At 43.5% G+C, this 16,665-nt stretch overlaps 1 protein-coding gene across 2 annotated transcripts in view; it reads right to left on the bottom strand.

Moving 5' to 3' along the window:
• GLRA2 (glycine receptor alpha 2) overlaps nt 1–16,665 on the bottom strand; it is a 161,955-nt gene that overhangs the window by 90,680 nt on the left and 54,610 nt on the right. For both annotated transcript variants that reach the window (XM_069945452.1, XM_069945451.1), the window contains exons 5-6: nt 16,481–16,563; nt 7,755–7,892 (exon numbers count right to left, since the gene is read on the bottom strand). In XM_069945452.1, coding sequence (XP_069801553.1) covers nt 7,755–7,892; nt 16,481–16,563 — 221 coding nt within the window. The remainder of the gene's footprint in view (nt 1–7,754; nt 7,893–16,480; nt 16,564–16,665) is intronic.

The raw sequence follows: 16,665 nt of genomic DNA on the forward strand, positions 1-16,665 counted from the left end.
TTCACTCTCAGAATTAGGTGCTGGGTAGGAGCTCAATCGCAGGTAATTTACATGGAGTTTCTATGTGTTTCCTATCCTTGTGTTGATTTCTCCGGGGTGCTCCAGTTTCCTTCCACACTGAGGAGATGTACTGATAGGTTAATTGACTTCCTATTAAATTGGCCCTGGTGTATATGTATGAGAGATAAGGCTGTGAGATTACAAGCCCCTAAACGTCAGGGACTGATGAGTGAGTACGTGTCCTATATAGCACCGTAGTCCGTCGAAAACATTACAGGGTTTATAAATAATGGGATAAGTAAAAGGAATAAAAAGATCTAGCAGATTGGTAAACGGGTTGTGCAAGATTAGGAAATAAGATTTTATTACCTACAACCACTTATAGTTTTAGCTTTATAAATATCCTACTGTGTTTCCCTGAATATAAGACGGTACCTTATATCCCCAACCCCCTAAACCGACACTATGTCGTATTTTCAGAGGTTGTCTTATTTCTCTCCCCTCGGCTTGGGGGTGGGGGGAGATACAGGGGGAGAGAGATAAGGGAGCCTTCCCGGACTACTCACTAAGAGCGGCGGGTGCGGCATGTGTAGAGTTCGGCGTGCGGCGGGTCTGCAGCAGGTCCGGCGTGCAGTGGTGGAGGGTCAGGCGTACGTCAGGACTGTAGATGAGCGAACCTGCCGAGGTTTGGGTTCGTATGAAACTGAACTCTCGGCGTCTGATTCCCGCTGTCTGCCCGCTCCGTGGTGAGGGTGGATACAGCCGGAGGACCGCCTGGAAAACTGGGATACAGCCATAGCCATATGCCGTATCCCAGTTTTCTAGGCAGTCCTCAGGCTGTATCCACCCTCTCCACAGAGCGGGCAGACAGCGGCAGTCAGAAGCCGAGGGTTCAGGTTCATACGAACCCGAACCTCGGCAGGTTCGCTCATCTCTAGTCAGGACGTGCCGAGGACATGGGGGCCATGGACCAGGCAGTCTGCAGTGCCGGTTTCGGAGGTCCACAAGGGAACTAAGTGAGTCCTGGGTAGCGGCGGGGGGTGGCAACAGGCGGGCATACTTTGGGGGGGTGCCCTAGTCTACAGTAGGGGGTGCTTTACTTTCGGGGGGATGCCTTACTTTAGATCGGAGGGTAGAGTAGGTGGGGTTTCTTATTTTAGGGGGGGTGTCTTATTTTCAGGGAAACGCGGTATTACCTTAGTCTATTTTCATGTCATTCTTTCTTGTCTGTTTGAAATTACGTCCCTTATTTTCAGTCCAAAATGAAGTCTGTTATTTCACTGTTCACTGAGAAAGTCTGGCGATTTATAAAATCTGGCAGCCGGCAGGGGCAGAGGGGAAATGGATTACAAGTACGAAGTTCCCTCTCCCCGTGCCCGCGGTGAGCGTTGGGACCAAACAATGTCCTTTGTTTTCAAAAGACATCCGTAAATAATTGATGTGAACACTATTTGACGTCCGCTTCAAATGACGTCCATCATTTAATACACTGTGTGCAAATGATGTCCGTTATTCCATAGACTTCAACGCATTGAAAATCATTGCAGTCAATACACTGAAGTCAAGAAGCGGACGCCTTTTCCCCTCTTTTACTTTGTGTGCACATAGCCTTATTGTGACATGTTTTTGCCCTCTAAAAAAAATCACCAGCATTAGGTATAGACGTCTTACATTTTTCCAAGATGACATAATTAGGAGACAAGACTTCTTTGTCCCCTTGGTGAACCTTTCATTGTTGGAGATGTACAGCTTCTTTACATTGTGACTGTGGTTCCTCCACTGCCCGTGACCCTCTTGTACTTGAAATCCACAGGATATTTCCTCCTCGCAGTGACAGATGCAAGTATGACACATATGGCTGAATCTGCCACGTTTCATTATGAGATTGAACACAATGACACAACTCAAGCAACCAGAATACATTCATGCTTATCCGGGAAATTATGGCCACGGTTAAAACGTATTCATTCGGAAACAGTCAGGAGCCTGCCTGCGCATTCATCGGCTCCGCTCTACAAATAAAATCCAATGAACTCCCATCAGTCAGAAGAAAGCTTCAAGGAGTCTCGGGGGAATCTATATTTTTCTTCTTCTAGGAATGATAGTGGTCTCTTTGATTTATTATGGAAGCATTTGAAAAAGCAACGCAGTCCGGGCACAAGTGTAATCCAGATAGATCACACAGCATATGTATGCGCGGAGAGCCTCCAATCTGATTTTACAATCCACCAGAGAATGTTATTATGACCTTCACTGAACACAACGGAAGGAAAAGCACTTTAACGTATGATGCAATGTTCCAATGTGTTGTCGACATTTAGCTCCCAGCAGATGAAATACTGTATGCATAGAGGCGATGGACACCTTGCACATGGAAAAATGACTTTTACATATGTTAGCTGTTACTTTGAGTTAAAGGGGTTGTCCAGCGAAAATCTTTTTTCTTTCAAATCAACTGATATCAGAAAGTTATATAGATTTGTAATTTACTTCTATTAAAAAATCTCAAGTGTTCCCATACTTATTAGCTCCTGTCTGTCCTGCAGGAAATGTTGTTTTATTTTCAGTCTGACACAGTGCTCTCTGCTGGCCTCTCTGGCCGAGACAGGGACTCTGTCTCAGTTTTCTATGAATCCCCATAGAAAACCTCTCCTGCTCTGGACAGTGCCTGTCTCAGCCACAGATGGCAGCAGAGAGCACTGTGTCAGACTGAAAATAAAATAACACTTCCTGCAGGATGTACAGCAGCTGATAAGTATGGGAAGACTTGAGATTTTTTTAATAGAAGTACTTTCTGACAACAGTTGTTTTGAAAGGAAAAGATTTTTGCTGGAAAATCCCTTTAAAATGTAGGCTGCAATCTCTATTCCATTGCCAAGCCTGACATGCAGTTCAGGATACTGCTGCCTATACTCGCCTTCACATATCAGCACAGCTTCATTCTTGTTCTGCTTCCTCCTACTTGAGGGATCTCTCTCAAGACTGATGCTAAGGGGTAGGTAGGTCCCATCCTCTTTAAAGTGACACTGTCACCCCCTTTTGTGACATCTCTACACAGGTGTAAAGGGTAAATTTAGCAGTTTTCACACCTTATTTTATATCATACGTCATGGTGCTTGTTCAAGTAAAAAGTCATCTTTTATGAACTGCAGATTGTGTTAAGTGGGCGGGGTTTCGTGGCAGTAGTGCCACTTAGCCCCGCCCACAATGCCACCGTTGGCCCTGCCCCCTTGGCGGCCATTGGTGGACTGACCTAGAGGGGGTGGGGCCTAGACCTTAAGGCCAGCCTGTTCCAATGGCTGGTGAGGGGGCAGGGCCAACAGTGACGTTGTGGGTGGAGGTGCAGGTATTCCATCTTCTTCTGATGCAGGGTGGTGTCAGGGAGTCCTGGGATCCGGGAAGATTAAAGTCTCTTGCCTAGACCCGCAACCCCTGTCCCTACCTGCTTGCCCCCCTGGGCTAACCCCTAGGGCAGCAACTGGGTGACAGTCCCTAGCCTAACTAGGGATACGGGGAGGTAGACAGTACACACAGAGAGGTATATACAAACAGGTCAGGCAGTCCGAGTCAGCAACAGGAGGTCACGTCAAAATCCAAATCAGCAAACAAGGGGTAAACAGAGTCCGGTCCTAGGTCAAACACAAGAAGTAACGCAGTACAGAGGATGAAGCGAAGTCCAAGTGTCAAATAGCAAGTCATACAATAAGATCCGCTGGTGTAGCTGGAGACCAAACATACACTGGCAACGACAAGGTGTAATTCACCAGCTTAAATGCTACCAGAGCTCCCGCCCCAGATAGTAGCAAGGAGTCTGACAGCAGCATGAGACACCAATGGCAGCCAGGGAGCCCTCCCCTGTACTCAGACAGGAGCAAGCCTCAGGAGAATGCAACACCTGAAGGCTTAACCCCACGAGCACCAGAGAGGAGTCAGGAGAAAGGCATGAGACTGGGTGTCGGCTCCCTGGCAGCAGAGCAAGAAGTGTGAACAGGTCAGAAAGAAATCTTCCAGCCGAGTTCACACACACAGACTGAACTCTAACATGTGGATGGATGCATTTTTTTTTTAATTATTCTGCGACGGTCTAAAATATCATAGGTGATAGGTGTGCTTTAAAGGGGTATTCCACTCTGCTGCTGTTTTCTGCTGAAGACAGAAAAATCTGTGTGTGAGCTTTTCTTTTTATCTCCCCCTCCTCCCCCCTCCTTTCTTATGTAAAGAAGTTTCTGTCAGGCTGTATCTGCAACTTGGTAGCTTCCTTGTAATGCTGGGAGGGTAATTATGAGGTTAAGTTGCTAATGAACTCACTGTGATTAACCCTCCCAGCATTACAAGGAAGCTACAATGTTGCAGATAAAGAAAGTCAGGGACTTGTTTACATCAGCTGTCTCAGAAGGGAGGGGGAGACAGAGAGAAAAGCTCACACACAGATTTTTGTGTCTTCAGCAGAAAGCAGCAACTGAGAACTGGGGGAAGAAGACTGAATAGATAATAACAAGTATGGAGGGAATTGTTAGTTTCATCATGGGCAGCAACATATCAAAAGTTATGTTTGAGCGGAATACCCCTTTAAGACTTTGTTTCCACTTTGGGATCATAGTGGGGAAAGGCGGCTGTCCCATAATATAGACAACACTAATAATGATCACAGACATTATTAGCAGCTGTCTATATTACAAGATGGTCGCCTTTCCCCTCAATGTTCCCGAAGTGGTAACAAAGCTTAAAATGTATGTACCACAAGAAAGCTCATATTAAGCCTGCCTGCTCCTTATTTTAATCCACAGCCCGGTCCCGATATTTTCACTATTTTATACATATGCTAATGTGGCCGGCCCAGAGCCCCCAGTGCACAGGTATGTCCACTTCTGCGCTCCTCCAGCCCCGGCTTCTGTGTTAGCTCCAGTCTGCTGTGATGATGGAGCATGTAGGCAGTGCAGGATAGCATGCAGTATATAGACTTCTCTGGTTCCAGCCTGGCTCTGCACGTCATATTGAGTTGCCTAACCTCAATGGAAAAATAGCTTTCCTCTCCGATTCAGTAAACTTTTACAGACATAAAGTGCAGCCCTTCACAGCTTGGAAAGAAAACTTTTCAGAAATACGTAAAACTGCTCAATGCAAAAAAAACAGCCCAAGTTTTGCATGAAAAATTGCCATTTTCTAAGCCTGAAATATGACCCAAGCTTTGTCTTTTTTGCTTCATAATGAAGGGGTTAAATCTTAAAGTGTCACTGTCGTATTTTATTTTTTTTTTCAAAAATCAATAGTCCAGGCGATTTTAAAAAAAACTTTGTAATTGGGTTTATTAGACAAACATGCCATTATCTGCATTCACAAAGCCTTTCCCCAGGTTCCCCCCCCCCTCCCTCCTCTCTCTAACTCACTGCTCATTATCAGGAAATCCTGACTCTTTCACATCAGTCGAGCCCTGTGTAACCTATGGAGGGGGCAGGGGGGAGGAACAGAGAACAAAGAATTACACAGCAAGACCTGTCTGAAAGCCGTATTCAAAGGTCAGAGAGGTCAGTGCTGACTTCAGAGGAGATAGCCCGGTGATGTAGCTGTATATTAACTCTTTGTTGTCCTTTTTTGGTGCCTCATCTCACTCCACTCCTCCCCTCTCCATAGAGAACCATGAAGACAAGGGGGAGAGCTTCAAACTGCTTTTTATGATAAAAATGCATTTTTCGGCTAATAAACCCAATTACAAAGTTTCTTAAAATCGACTGTACTACTGATTTCTGGAAAAAAAAAAAAAAAGAAAGAAAATATATATATAAATTTAAACGACGGTGACACTTTAAGGATCTTCTATCCAGGGTCCTGTCCATTTGATGTCATTACATCTGAGAATGTTCTGTATGGTAAATATGAAAATCATATTAGACGCGATTGTTTCCTTGAATTTCAGCACCATGGACAGTGGAGACCAGCGTGGTATAAAGCCGACACTTCACACATGTTCTTGTTGAATAACATGCCTGGCTGAGTGTATGTCTGATATGCCGTGAGTCATGTTATTTTTCCTATTCCTCTATACTACATAGGTACTTTATAGCCTGACGCCTAGAATAGAAGTGAGGCCTAGCCACAGAAAACTAACAAGCTGCCAGAAAATCATAAAGCAGTATTTCATTGCTTTCAATCCTCCATGGGCTTAACTATAGTCATAGCAGCCATGGCAGCTACTGTGAGACGCAGAGGCTCAGGGGTCTACTTACTTACAGGAACATTGTTTTCCAGTTACCTATCATTAGCTGGTGGGGTCCTGCATCATTTTACCATAGGGACCTATGAATTCTAGTTCTAGTTCACTAAAAATGTTTTCTTTCAAATCAACCGGTGCCAGAAAGTGCCCGAGATTTGTAATTTACTTTTATTTAAAAATCTCAAGTCTTTCAGTACTTATCAACTGCTGTATGTCCTGCAGCAAGTGGTATATTCTCTCCAGTCTGACACAGTGCTCTTTGCTGCCACCTCTGTCCATGTCAGGAACTGTCCGGAACAGCAGCAAATCCCCATAGAAAACCTATCCGGCTCACCAGGCTGGAAAGAATACACCACTTCCTGCAGGACATACAGCAGCTGATAAGTGCTGGAAGACTGGAGAATTTTTAATAGAAGTAAATTACAAATCTCTGGCACTTTCTTGCACCAGTTTATTTGAAATAAGTTTTTTTGGGGTGAACAACCCCTTTAACCCTCTAGAGGGAGATTTAGCAGTAAAGCAGACAACTAATATTGTAGTGTAAGCTAAATTTAGAGAAGGGCTAGATGGTGAGGACTGTTGCTGGAAGTCCTGTTGGCAGCATGTTACACCTTTATGGCATTGCCAGTTAAAAAGAAAAATTAAAGGGGTTGTTCACCATTTTTATTTTATTTAAATTGTTTTTCAAATCAAGTGGTGCCAGAAAGTGCCAGAGATTTGTAATTTACTTGTATTAAAAAAATTTAAAGTATTCCCGTACTTATCAGCTGCTGCATGTCCTTCAGGAAGTGGTGTAATCTTTCCAGTCTGGAGAGCAGGAGATGTTTTCTATGGGGATTTGCTGCTGCTCTGGGCAGTACCTGACATGGACAGAGGTGGCAGCAGAGAGCACTGTGTCAGACTCGAGAGAATTCACCACTTCCTGTAGGACATACAGCAGCTGTTAACTACAGATTTTTTTAACAGAATTGAATTACAAATATATATATCTACCTTTTTGACACCAGTTAATTTTAAAGGAAATTTTGGGAGGTGAACTTCCCCTTTAAGTGGCTTTGCAAATGGTCCACAAAATATCCTTCACTAATTTTTCGGTTTTCTTAAATCTTACCAAAAAAACTACATTACCTTGTAGGTAAAATCCCTAATTGAAATTATATTTTGTGGCTTGGGTATTGGAAAAAAAATCTATCAATCCGTCCTGGTAGAGCAGGCAGAAGCTACCAGGGACCACCCCAATGACTTATGGTTAACTAACATGAAAGTGATGTCAGTTTCCCTTTAAATACCTATCCTTCCAATAGCTCATAGATTCAAAATACAGTATCCAATGAAAAATTGCACTCATTTCTACATATGAAAGCTGCATGTGACCTATGTGCTATGAAATCAGGGAAATACTGAGATATAGCATTGAATCACAGCAGTCACTGTATTATGGTTCCACTCTGCATATACCTTTGTATGAAGGGGCACTCACAGATAGAAAAGCCAAAGCCATGTAGGTAAAATATTTGGAAAGGGAAACAAAGAAGCGGGTTACCTGTATTATAGTGCTTTGTGCAGTATCCAAGTTCATTTTCCTCTTTCAGTATGAACTGCGGCAACGTTAAACCATCAGCGACTTGCACGGGGCTATTACTCAGCCATTCAAATATAAGGTCATTCATTGTGTATCCAACTAGAGTAAACAAAGCGCAGATGATTAGACTGCAAATGGAAGGCGCATCAATGTCTCGCAGAATAGAAAATCAGACGTTTCGACCTCATTTGCAGAAAGGGAAAAGCTACTAACATGCACAGCACAATTCTAATGATCCCACTTCATTTGGAACAAACTCGGAATATCTTACACTATGTAATGACTCATAAAATAATGAGACTAAATAAAAACCTTCATTATGTTGCCGTTGCCTTTTGCCGGAAATCTCTACATGGCTCCGAGGCTGATTACTAATGAGCCTCTTTATTTGCTTATAGCTGGATCCTTTCTTACACGACTTGCACATATTAGAATCATCTGTTCTGTGGACTGAACCCATAATGGAGAAATGATGGAGTCTTATTTGCTGGAACTGGTAGGCGTAGATTCACACTATGGATCCATGTGCAGAGCACCGGCTATAGAACTTTACAGCCATATTGGACGGTATACACCTGGAGTGTTGTATGAGCCTAGCCTAAACGGCCTATTACGCCAAGCGATTCTCTGCCGTATTTAGCCAATTATTGGCCGTTACGGCTGATAAGCGCTCGGTGTAATAGCTCCTGTTAAAAGGCAACGCTAAGCCGACATGCACAATGTCGACTGATCCTTGTCTTGCAACATGTTGGAAAAAAAAATAGAAAGATAGCGACAATATGCCGATCAATTCTCGGGGTAATAAGAGTAGTGGCAGCAGACCACCACTATCTCCTATGGGCTCTCCGGACGATGTAAAGATCATCCAGGTAGCCCCCCCCCTGCAAATTCCTGCAGTCCCCTCCCCCCCCTGCTCTTACCGCTCGCTGTTGGCGGGTGTAATAAAGCCAGCAGCGAGCAGGGTACAAGGATGAAGCGAGTGCTGACCTGACAGGTCGCTTGCCCCTCCACATCGGCCCGTATAATACAGCTTTAAAGTAACTCTATTCCCACAATATGCCCCACCCAAACCACTTGTACCTTCGGATAGCAGATTTTGATCCAAGATCTGTTCTGGGGTCCGTACGCCAGGTGATGCAGATGCTGAAAAAACAACTTCTAAACTTGCAGCCCTGTGTGAAATTGGAGCTGTCTAGAATGTCTGTGCCCTAGGCCTGCACTGCCTCTCTGTCCCTCTCATCATTAGGAACATACCTGGGTACAATCTTGCCTATTCATCACCTGTCTGAACTCTGCACACGAGCTTTAACGATTCAGCACCTGTGCAGTGTTCAGACAAGTAATGAACAGGAGAAATCCTGCCCAGGGGCATTCTTAATGATGAGGCAGAGCGGGGAGGAGGGTCAGAGAGGCGGTGCCAGCCTAGGGCACAGACACTCTAGGCCACACCAATTTGACACAGGGCTGCAAGTTTAAAAGTTGTTTTTCAGGACAATAACTGCATCACCTGCCGAACGGATCCCAGGACAGATCTTGGATGTAAAGCTCGGTACAAGCGTTTGATTGGGAGGGAGGGGCAGATTGTAGGTACAGAATTGCTGTAAGCTTAACTCTACTTGGTGTGGAGTTGAGTGGGGGATTGTTTTGTAGGTTGTGCTGTAGTTCTTATTAGTATCTCTTTGGGGTACATACAGCTTTTTGATTACTTTTTATTCAGATGATTAAAAAAAAACAGCAATTCTGGTTCTGACACATTATTGGCATCCAAAAAGTTTTTTTTAAGCTTTAAATGTTTGTTTGTTGGTTTTACTATGTGCTTACTTTTTTGCATGCATAATATACTTTAACACAGTCATGTCAAACTCTGGCCCGCAGGCCAAATCTGTCCCGGGGTGCCATTAGTTTTGGCCCACCAGGCAATCCAGAATTGGGATTACATCTGGCCCGCTATGGCTACTATATAAGAGACTATTGGGGAGGGCTGGCTACTATATAAGAGACTATGGGGAGGGCTGGCTACTATATAAGAGACTACTGGAGAGGGCTCGCTACTATATAAGAGACTATGGGGAGGGCTGGCTACTATATAAGAGACTATGGGGGAGGGCTGGCTACTATATAAGAGACTATTGGGGAGGGCTGGCTACTATATAAGAGACTATGGGGGAGGGCTATAAGAGACTATAGGGGAGGGCTGGCTACTATATGTGAGACTATGGGGAGGGCTGGCTACTATATGAGACTATGGGGGAGGGCTGGCTACTATATAAGAGACTACTGGGGAGGGCTGGCTACTATATAAGAGACTACTGGGGAGGGCTGGCTACTATATAAGAGACTATTTGGGAGGGCTGGCTACTATATAAGAGACTACAGGGGAGGGCTAGCTACTATATGAGACTATGGGGAGGGCTGGCTACTATATATGAGACTATGGGGAGGGCTGGCTACTATATAAGAGACTATGGGGAGGGCTGGCTACTATATAAGAGACTATGGGGGAGGGCTAGCTACTATATAACACTATGGGGAGGGCTGGCTACTATATAACACTATGGGGGAGGGCTGGCTACTATATGAGACTATGGGAAAGGCTGGCTACTATATGAGACTATGGGGAGGGCTGGCTACTATATAAGAGACTATGGGGGAGGGCTGGCTACTATATAAGAGACTATGGACGTGGGCTGGCTACTATATAAGAGACTATGGGGAGGGCTGGCTACTATATAAGAGACTATGGGCGTGGGCTGGCTACTATATAAGAGACTATTGGGAGAGCTGGCTACTATGTAAGAGACTATGGGGGAGGGCTGGCTACTATATAAGAGACTATTGGGAGGGCTAGCTACTATATAAGAGACTATTGGGGAGGGCTGGCTACTATATAAGAGACTATGGGGGAGGGCTGGCTACTTTATGAGACTACAGGGGAGGGCTGGCTACTATATAAGACTACTGGGGAGGGCTGGCTACTATATAAGAGACTATGGGGGAGGGCAGGCTACTATATAAGAGACTATGGGGGAGGGCTATAAGAGACTATAGGGGAGGGCTGGCTACTATATGTGAGACTATGGGGAGGGCTGGCTACTATATGAGACTATGGGGGAGGGCTGGCTACTATATAAGAGACTACTGGGGAGGGCTGGCTACTATATAAGAGACTACTGGGGAGGGCTGGCTACTATATAAGAGACTATTTGGGAGGGCTGGCTACTATATAAGAGACTACAGGGGAGGGCTAGCTACTATATGAGACTATGGGGAGGGCTGGCTACTATATATGAGACTATGGGGAGGGCTGGCTACTATATAAGAGACTATGGGGAGGGCTGGCTACTATATAAGAGACTATGGGGGAGGGCTAGCTACTATATAACACTATGGGGAGGGCTGGCTACTATATAACACTATGGGGGAGGGCTGGCTACTATATGAGACTATGGGAAAGGCTGGCTACTATATGAGACTATGGGGAGGGCTGGCTACTATATAAGAGACTATGGGGGAGGGCTGGCTACTATATAAGAGACTATGGACGTGGGCTGGCTACTATATAAGAGACTATGGGGAGGGCTGGCTACTATATAAGAGACTATGGGCGTGGGCTGGCTACTATATAAGAGACTATTGGGAGAGCTGGCTACTATGTAAGAGACTATGGGGGAGGGCTGGCTACTATATAAGAGACTATTGGGAGGGCTAGCTACTATATAAGAGACTATTGGGGAGGGCTGGCTACTATATAAGAGACTATGGGGGAGGGCTGGCTACTTTATGAGACTACAGGGGAGGGCTGGCTACTATATAAGACTACTGGGGAGGGCTGGCTACTATATAAGAGACTATGGGGGAGGGCAGGCTACTATATAAGAGACTATGGGGGAAGGCAGGCTTCTATATGAGACTATTGGGGAGGGCTGGCTACATGGGGAGGGCATGGGGTAGGGTAATATTGGTTGGGTTGGCTGCTACATGGATTAGGGTTTATTCGCCGCATTCGCACTTCATATCAAGGCTGGCCCGCAACTTTGTCCAATTTTTTAATTTTGGCCCACTGTGTATTTGAGTATGACACCCCTGCTTTAAGAGGTCTGTACGGGTTCTTTTACATGTGCCGATATGGGGCCATGCAAGATCAGCGATCATTTGCAGTGCCTTTAAAAAGCACAACTAGTCAGGTAGCTGGGCCACACAAATGATCACTGTTTCCTTCATGCGGCCATTTAAATGTATTGCTATTTGTCGCACATCCCTTGTATACTGCCCACACAAAAGATTGGATCAGCAGCTTGTCCACATGTCCTCCCCACCTTACTGTGCTCCCCCTTCTCCCCCATCAGGCAAGTGAGGTTTACCCCTGGCGTAAGCCAAAGGCCAAAAATCTGCACCTTGTCTATGGTGTATGTGAAGGGCATATAATGATATATATATGCCCCATGGTCTCTTAGTGGTATTTTATTAGTGGTATCCCCTGGCAAGGCCTAATAGGAGTAGTAAGGTAGAAGCTTTGGGCACCTTCACTGTGCACCCAGCTGTCCGGACAACCCATTGGCATCCTGTAATCATGCTGCAGGCTAGGAGGGGGATAAGGTGACAGAGGGGACCCCCTCTCTTTGTCCAATCACTCAGATGCTGTTGTTGCTATTGACTGTGGCATGAAAGTGGTTAAATGGCTTGGATGAAAGATATCGCTGATCTATGACCCATTACAGCAGGGCACCAACTTTTGAGCCTCCCTTAAAGTGCACAAGTGGTGCAATTGCATCAAAATATTTAAAGGGGTAGTTCAGCTGGAAAAATAAAATTCTTGCATATCAATTGGTGCCAAAAAGTGCTAGAGATTTGCAATTTACTTCTATTTAAAACTCTCAAGTCTTCCATTACTTATCAGCTGCTGCATGTGCTGCAGGAAGTGATGTATTCTTTCCAGTCTGACACAGTGCTCTCTGCTGCCACCTCTGTCCATGTCAGGAAATGTCCAGAGCAGCAGCAAATCCCCATAGAAAACCTCTTCTGCTCTCCAGCCTGGAAAGAATACACCACTTCCTGCAGGACATACAGCAGCTGATGAGGACTGGAAGACTGGAGATTTTTTAAATAAAAAATTAATTACAGATCTCGGGCACAGATTCTGGGATCAGTTGATTTTCTTTTCTTATACACTTTCACAAACCTAATTGTTCCTAATCTAGGCAGGAGTAAACACTCTGAGTGCTTCCCTTCAAGTGATCCAGAATTTATAGACTGTGAGTAACCTATGAATGATTAAACACACTCTATAGATAGTTGGCAGGCTCCAAGGACCACAGAGAGGGGGTTTCCATTTTCCTGAGCGTCCCTGTTCTGACGAGATCACTGCAGCATGTACCACAAGCAGTCCTGCCAGGGTGAGGAGTGTACGGCCAGGATTGCATAGATATTTTGTATTTTATTCTTTTTTATGGAGTAGAATGCACTATGCATCCAGTTCACTAACACCGCAGCATGTCAGATTTGTCATTATTTTTCTTGAATATTTACGGTCTCAGCAAGTGACTGGTATACATATATATACTAATATATACAGTCTTAGCAAGTGACTATTATATATATGCTAATATATATGGTCTTAGGAATATATTATATATAAATATAATAATATATTATATTTATTATATACAGTCTTAGCAAGTGACATATGTATATAAATATATATATATATATATATTAGTATATACGGTCTTAGCAAGTGACATGTATAGATATATATATATACTAGTATTTACAGTCTTAGCGAGTGACTAATATATATACACACTAATGTATACGGTCTTAGCAAGTGACTAGTGTACATAAATATATATATACATATGTGTGTTAATACATATGGTCTTAGCAAGTGACTAGTATCTATATATACTAATATATACAGCCTAAGGCCATGTTCAGACCTTGTAAGAGACCGGCCGTTCCGCGAGCCGGCCGGGTCACGGAACTGCCGGTCTCAGAAAAGATGATCTTTTGGGCCGCTGAGTTCTCCCACTGCACACAATGGAGCGAGCGACCGGAGCCTCTCACTCCATTGTGTGAACTGACGCGGTTTTCTGCATTTTCATTGAATAGTGGTCGCAGAAAATTGACATGTCAGTTTTTCGCAGCGCCGCTAGGGATCCCGGCCGGAGTGTATACTATGTGTATACACTCTGGCTGGAATCCTTTCAGCCTGCAGCACTACGTAAGTTCCGTAGAAATCACGGCCGTTGTTACAACGGCCGTGATTACTACGGAACTTACGTAGTGTGAACATAGCCTTAGCAAGTGACTAGCACATATAATACTAATATATACAGTACATAGGGATGCGCTTTAGCAAGGACAGGGGTGACAGTCATTTGTCAATGTATTTATCCCTTTCCAGCAAGTATAACAGAGGACCTGAGAACAATGAGTGATCTGAGAAGAATGCTCAAAAGAAAAATCGTTCTATGGGGAATTCAAGTATATAATAAAACAGGCCTGTCCCCTTTAATGCTGGCCGTCTGTATACAGTGTTCTGGGCGCTCTGAATCCCTACTACTACTACTACTAGACTGGGCCAGCTGTGGTGACGGTCTAATCCCTCTAATCCTTTTACTTCCACATTCTACAAATGTTCCAGTAATCGACTTCCTGCAAATATTCTATCTTTCTCTGACAGGAAATAATTTTCCATTGTTCGCCTTTGATTCACTATTCAGAAATGATTACACGTGCGGAGCTGTGCACTTTACGCCAAAGGAGCAATAATGGTCACATCATCCATCTTACGGCTCGGATCAATAGCAGGTGCAGAGCTGGGTATTTCTTGTATTGGATCATATTTATCTTTAAAGGGGTAGTTCACAAAAAAAAATTCTTCTTTCATATTTACTGGTCCCAGCAAGTGGCAGATATTTGTAATTTACTTCTATTAAAAAAATAAAAAAAAAAAACAGAAAACAAAGAAAACTCCGTTCTTCCAGTACTAGTCAGCTACTGTATGTCCTGCAGAAAATGATGTATTCTCTCCAGTCTGACACAGTGCTCTCTGCTGCCACCTCTTTCCATGTCAGGAACTGTCCACAGCAGAAAATCCCCATAGAAAACCTCTCCTGCTCTGGACAGTTCCTGACATGGACAGAGGTGGCAGAAGCGAGCACTGTGTCATACTGTAGAGAATACACCACTTCCTGCAGGACATACAGCAGCTGATAAGTACTGGAAGACTTGAGATTTTTTAATAGGAGTAAAATCTCTCTTACAAATTTCTGGAACTTTCTGCCACCAGTTGATTTAAAAGAATTTTTTTGTGAACTACCCCTTTAATTTCCAACTTTTTGTAATTTTTAACACATTGCAGAGGAGGATCCTTAACATCTGTTCATTAGATTTAATTAGTGAATAGCAGCCTAGTCAGCATGGAGATGAGTGATGGAAATTCCCGCTTCTTCTAGACATTCATTACAGGTGCCGTTTGGTTTTCTAGCTGGATCTGATCCAATATGACATGTTCTATCCAATAGGCCATCTAGGAATGATTGTTACTGGAGATAGCAGGTTAGGTTTGTGGCTCTGGCTCTACTGCTTAAAAGTTAATGATTGATCCAGAATTTCTTAATTTGTTCATAACAGTTCCTGCACGGTTGTCATGACAACAGCTATTGTCTGAAAGGATTCTGACATGGCTAACAATATTCTAGGTAAGAAACTTCAAAAATCAATTACATTAGTTCTTAAAGGAGAACTCCAGCTAAAATCTATATTTTTTATGTTATTGCATAAGTAAAGTCAGACAAATTCCTAATGTACAATAATGTCTTCAATTTCTCTAAAATAAAATGTGATGTCACGACACGGGTCTATACCTGAAGTGTCCAGCAGGGGACGCAGTATATGTAGACATTACATGTAAAAAAAACACAGGGCCCATCCTGTCTACATATACTGCGCCCCTACTGGACACTTCAGGTAAAGACCCAGGTCGAGACAACATATTTCTTTTTAGAGTAATTGAAGACTGCCTGATCTACTAAATTAAGGGAAACCTCCCTATGTGTGCATTTCCCATAATTAGTGATAATAATAATCACAATCTTTATCAGCAGCCGTCTATACAACAGGACAGCCGTGTTCCCCCGATATGTTCCCAAATAGCAAAGTGGGAACATAGGCCAGTATAGTCTTTTCTGAGACCGGTCGTTTCGTGGCCCACCCGGGTCACAAAACGACCAGTCTCTTACGAGGTCTGAACATAGCCTAAAACCGTAAACTCGAGCTAAAAGGTCTAAGGCAATCTGAATACACAGTAAAATAAAAGCAAAATACTATAGAAAAATAGGTGTAAAAAAATTGTAAAGAAATGTGTGTACACCGACTGATATTTGTCCATAGACTTCAATGTAGCACATTATTAGATTCAAAATTCGGCTGTGTTATGTATTTATTTCACTGTTGTATTTTGCTTTTACTTCACTATGTGTGAACAGTGGATGCGGCTATTTGATAAATCTGTTGCTTTGCGACATGTTTTTTTATCTATTTTGAAAAATAAGTACCAGCCGTGTACTCATCATCATCATCATCATCATCACCATCATCATCATCAACATCCTTGTGAGCTTGCAATAACATGCTGTACTTCAATTCTCCATTTACAGCCATAAATATTCCACACAAATACTTACAACTTTCCAGCTGCATTGCACATGTTTGTACGTCCATAGGAAAATTCTTCAGATCCATTGGACAAGACAACGTTAAGGTTAATCTGCAAAAAATATGAATATACAAAATGTATTGTTATTCCAAGCCAAATGTCTTTTGTCACTGCCACTTCAGTGCTTAATATTTATTTATATTTGGTAAATGT

This window comes from Dendropsophus ebraccatus, chromosome 11 (assembly GCF_027789765.1).
Source record: "Dendropsophus ebraccatus isolate aDenEbr1 chromosome 11, aDenEbr1.pat, whole genome shotgun sequence".
Taxonomy (NCBI): Eukaryota; Metazoa; Chordata; class Amphibia; order Anura; family Hylidae; genus Dendropsophus; species Dendropsophus ebraccatus.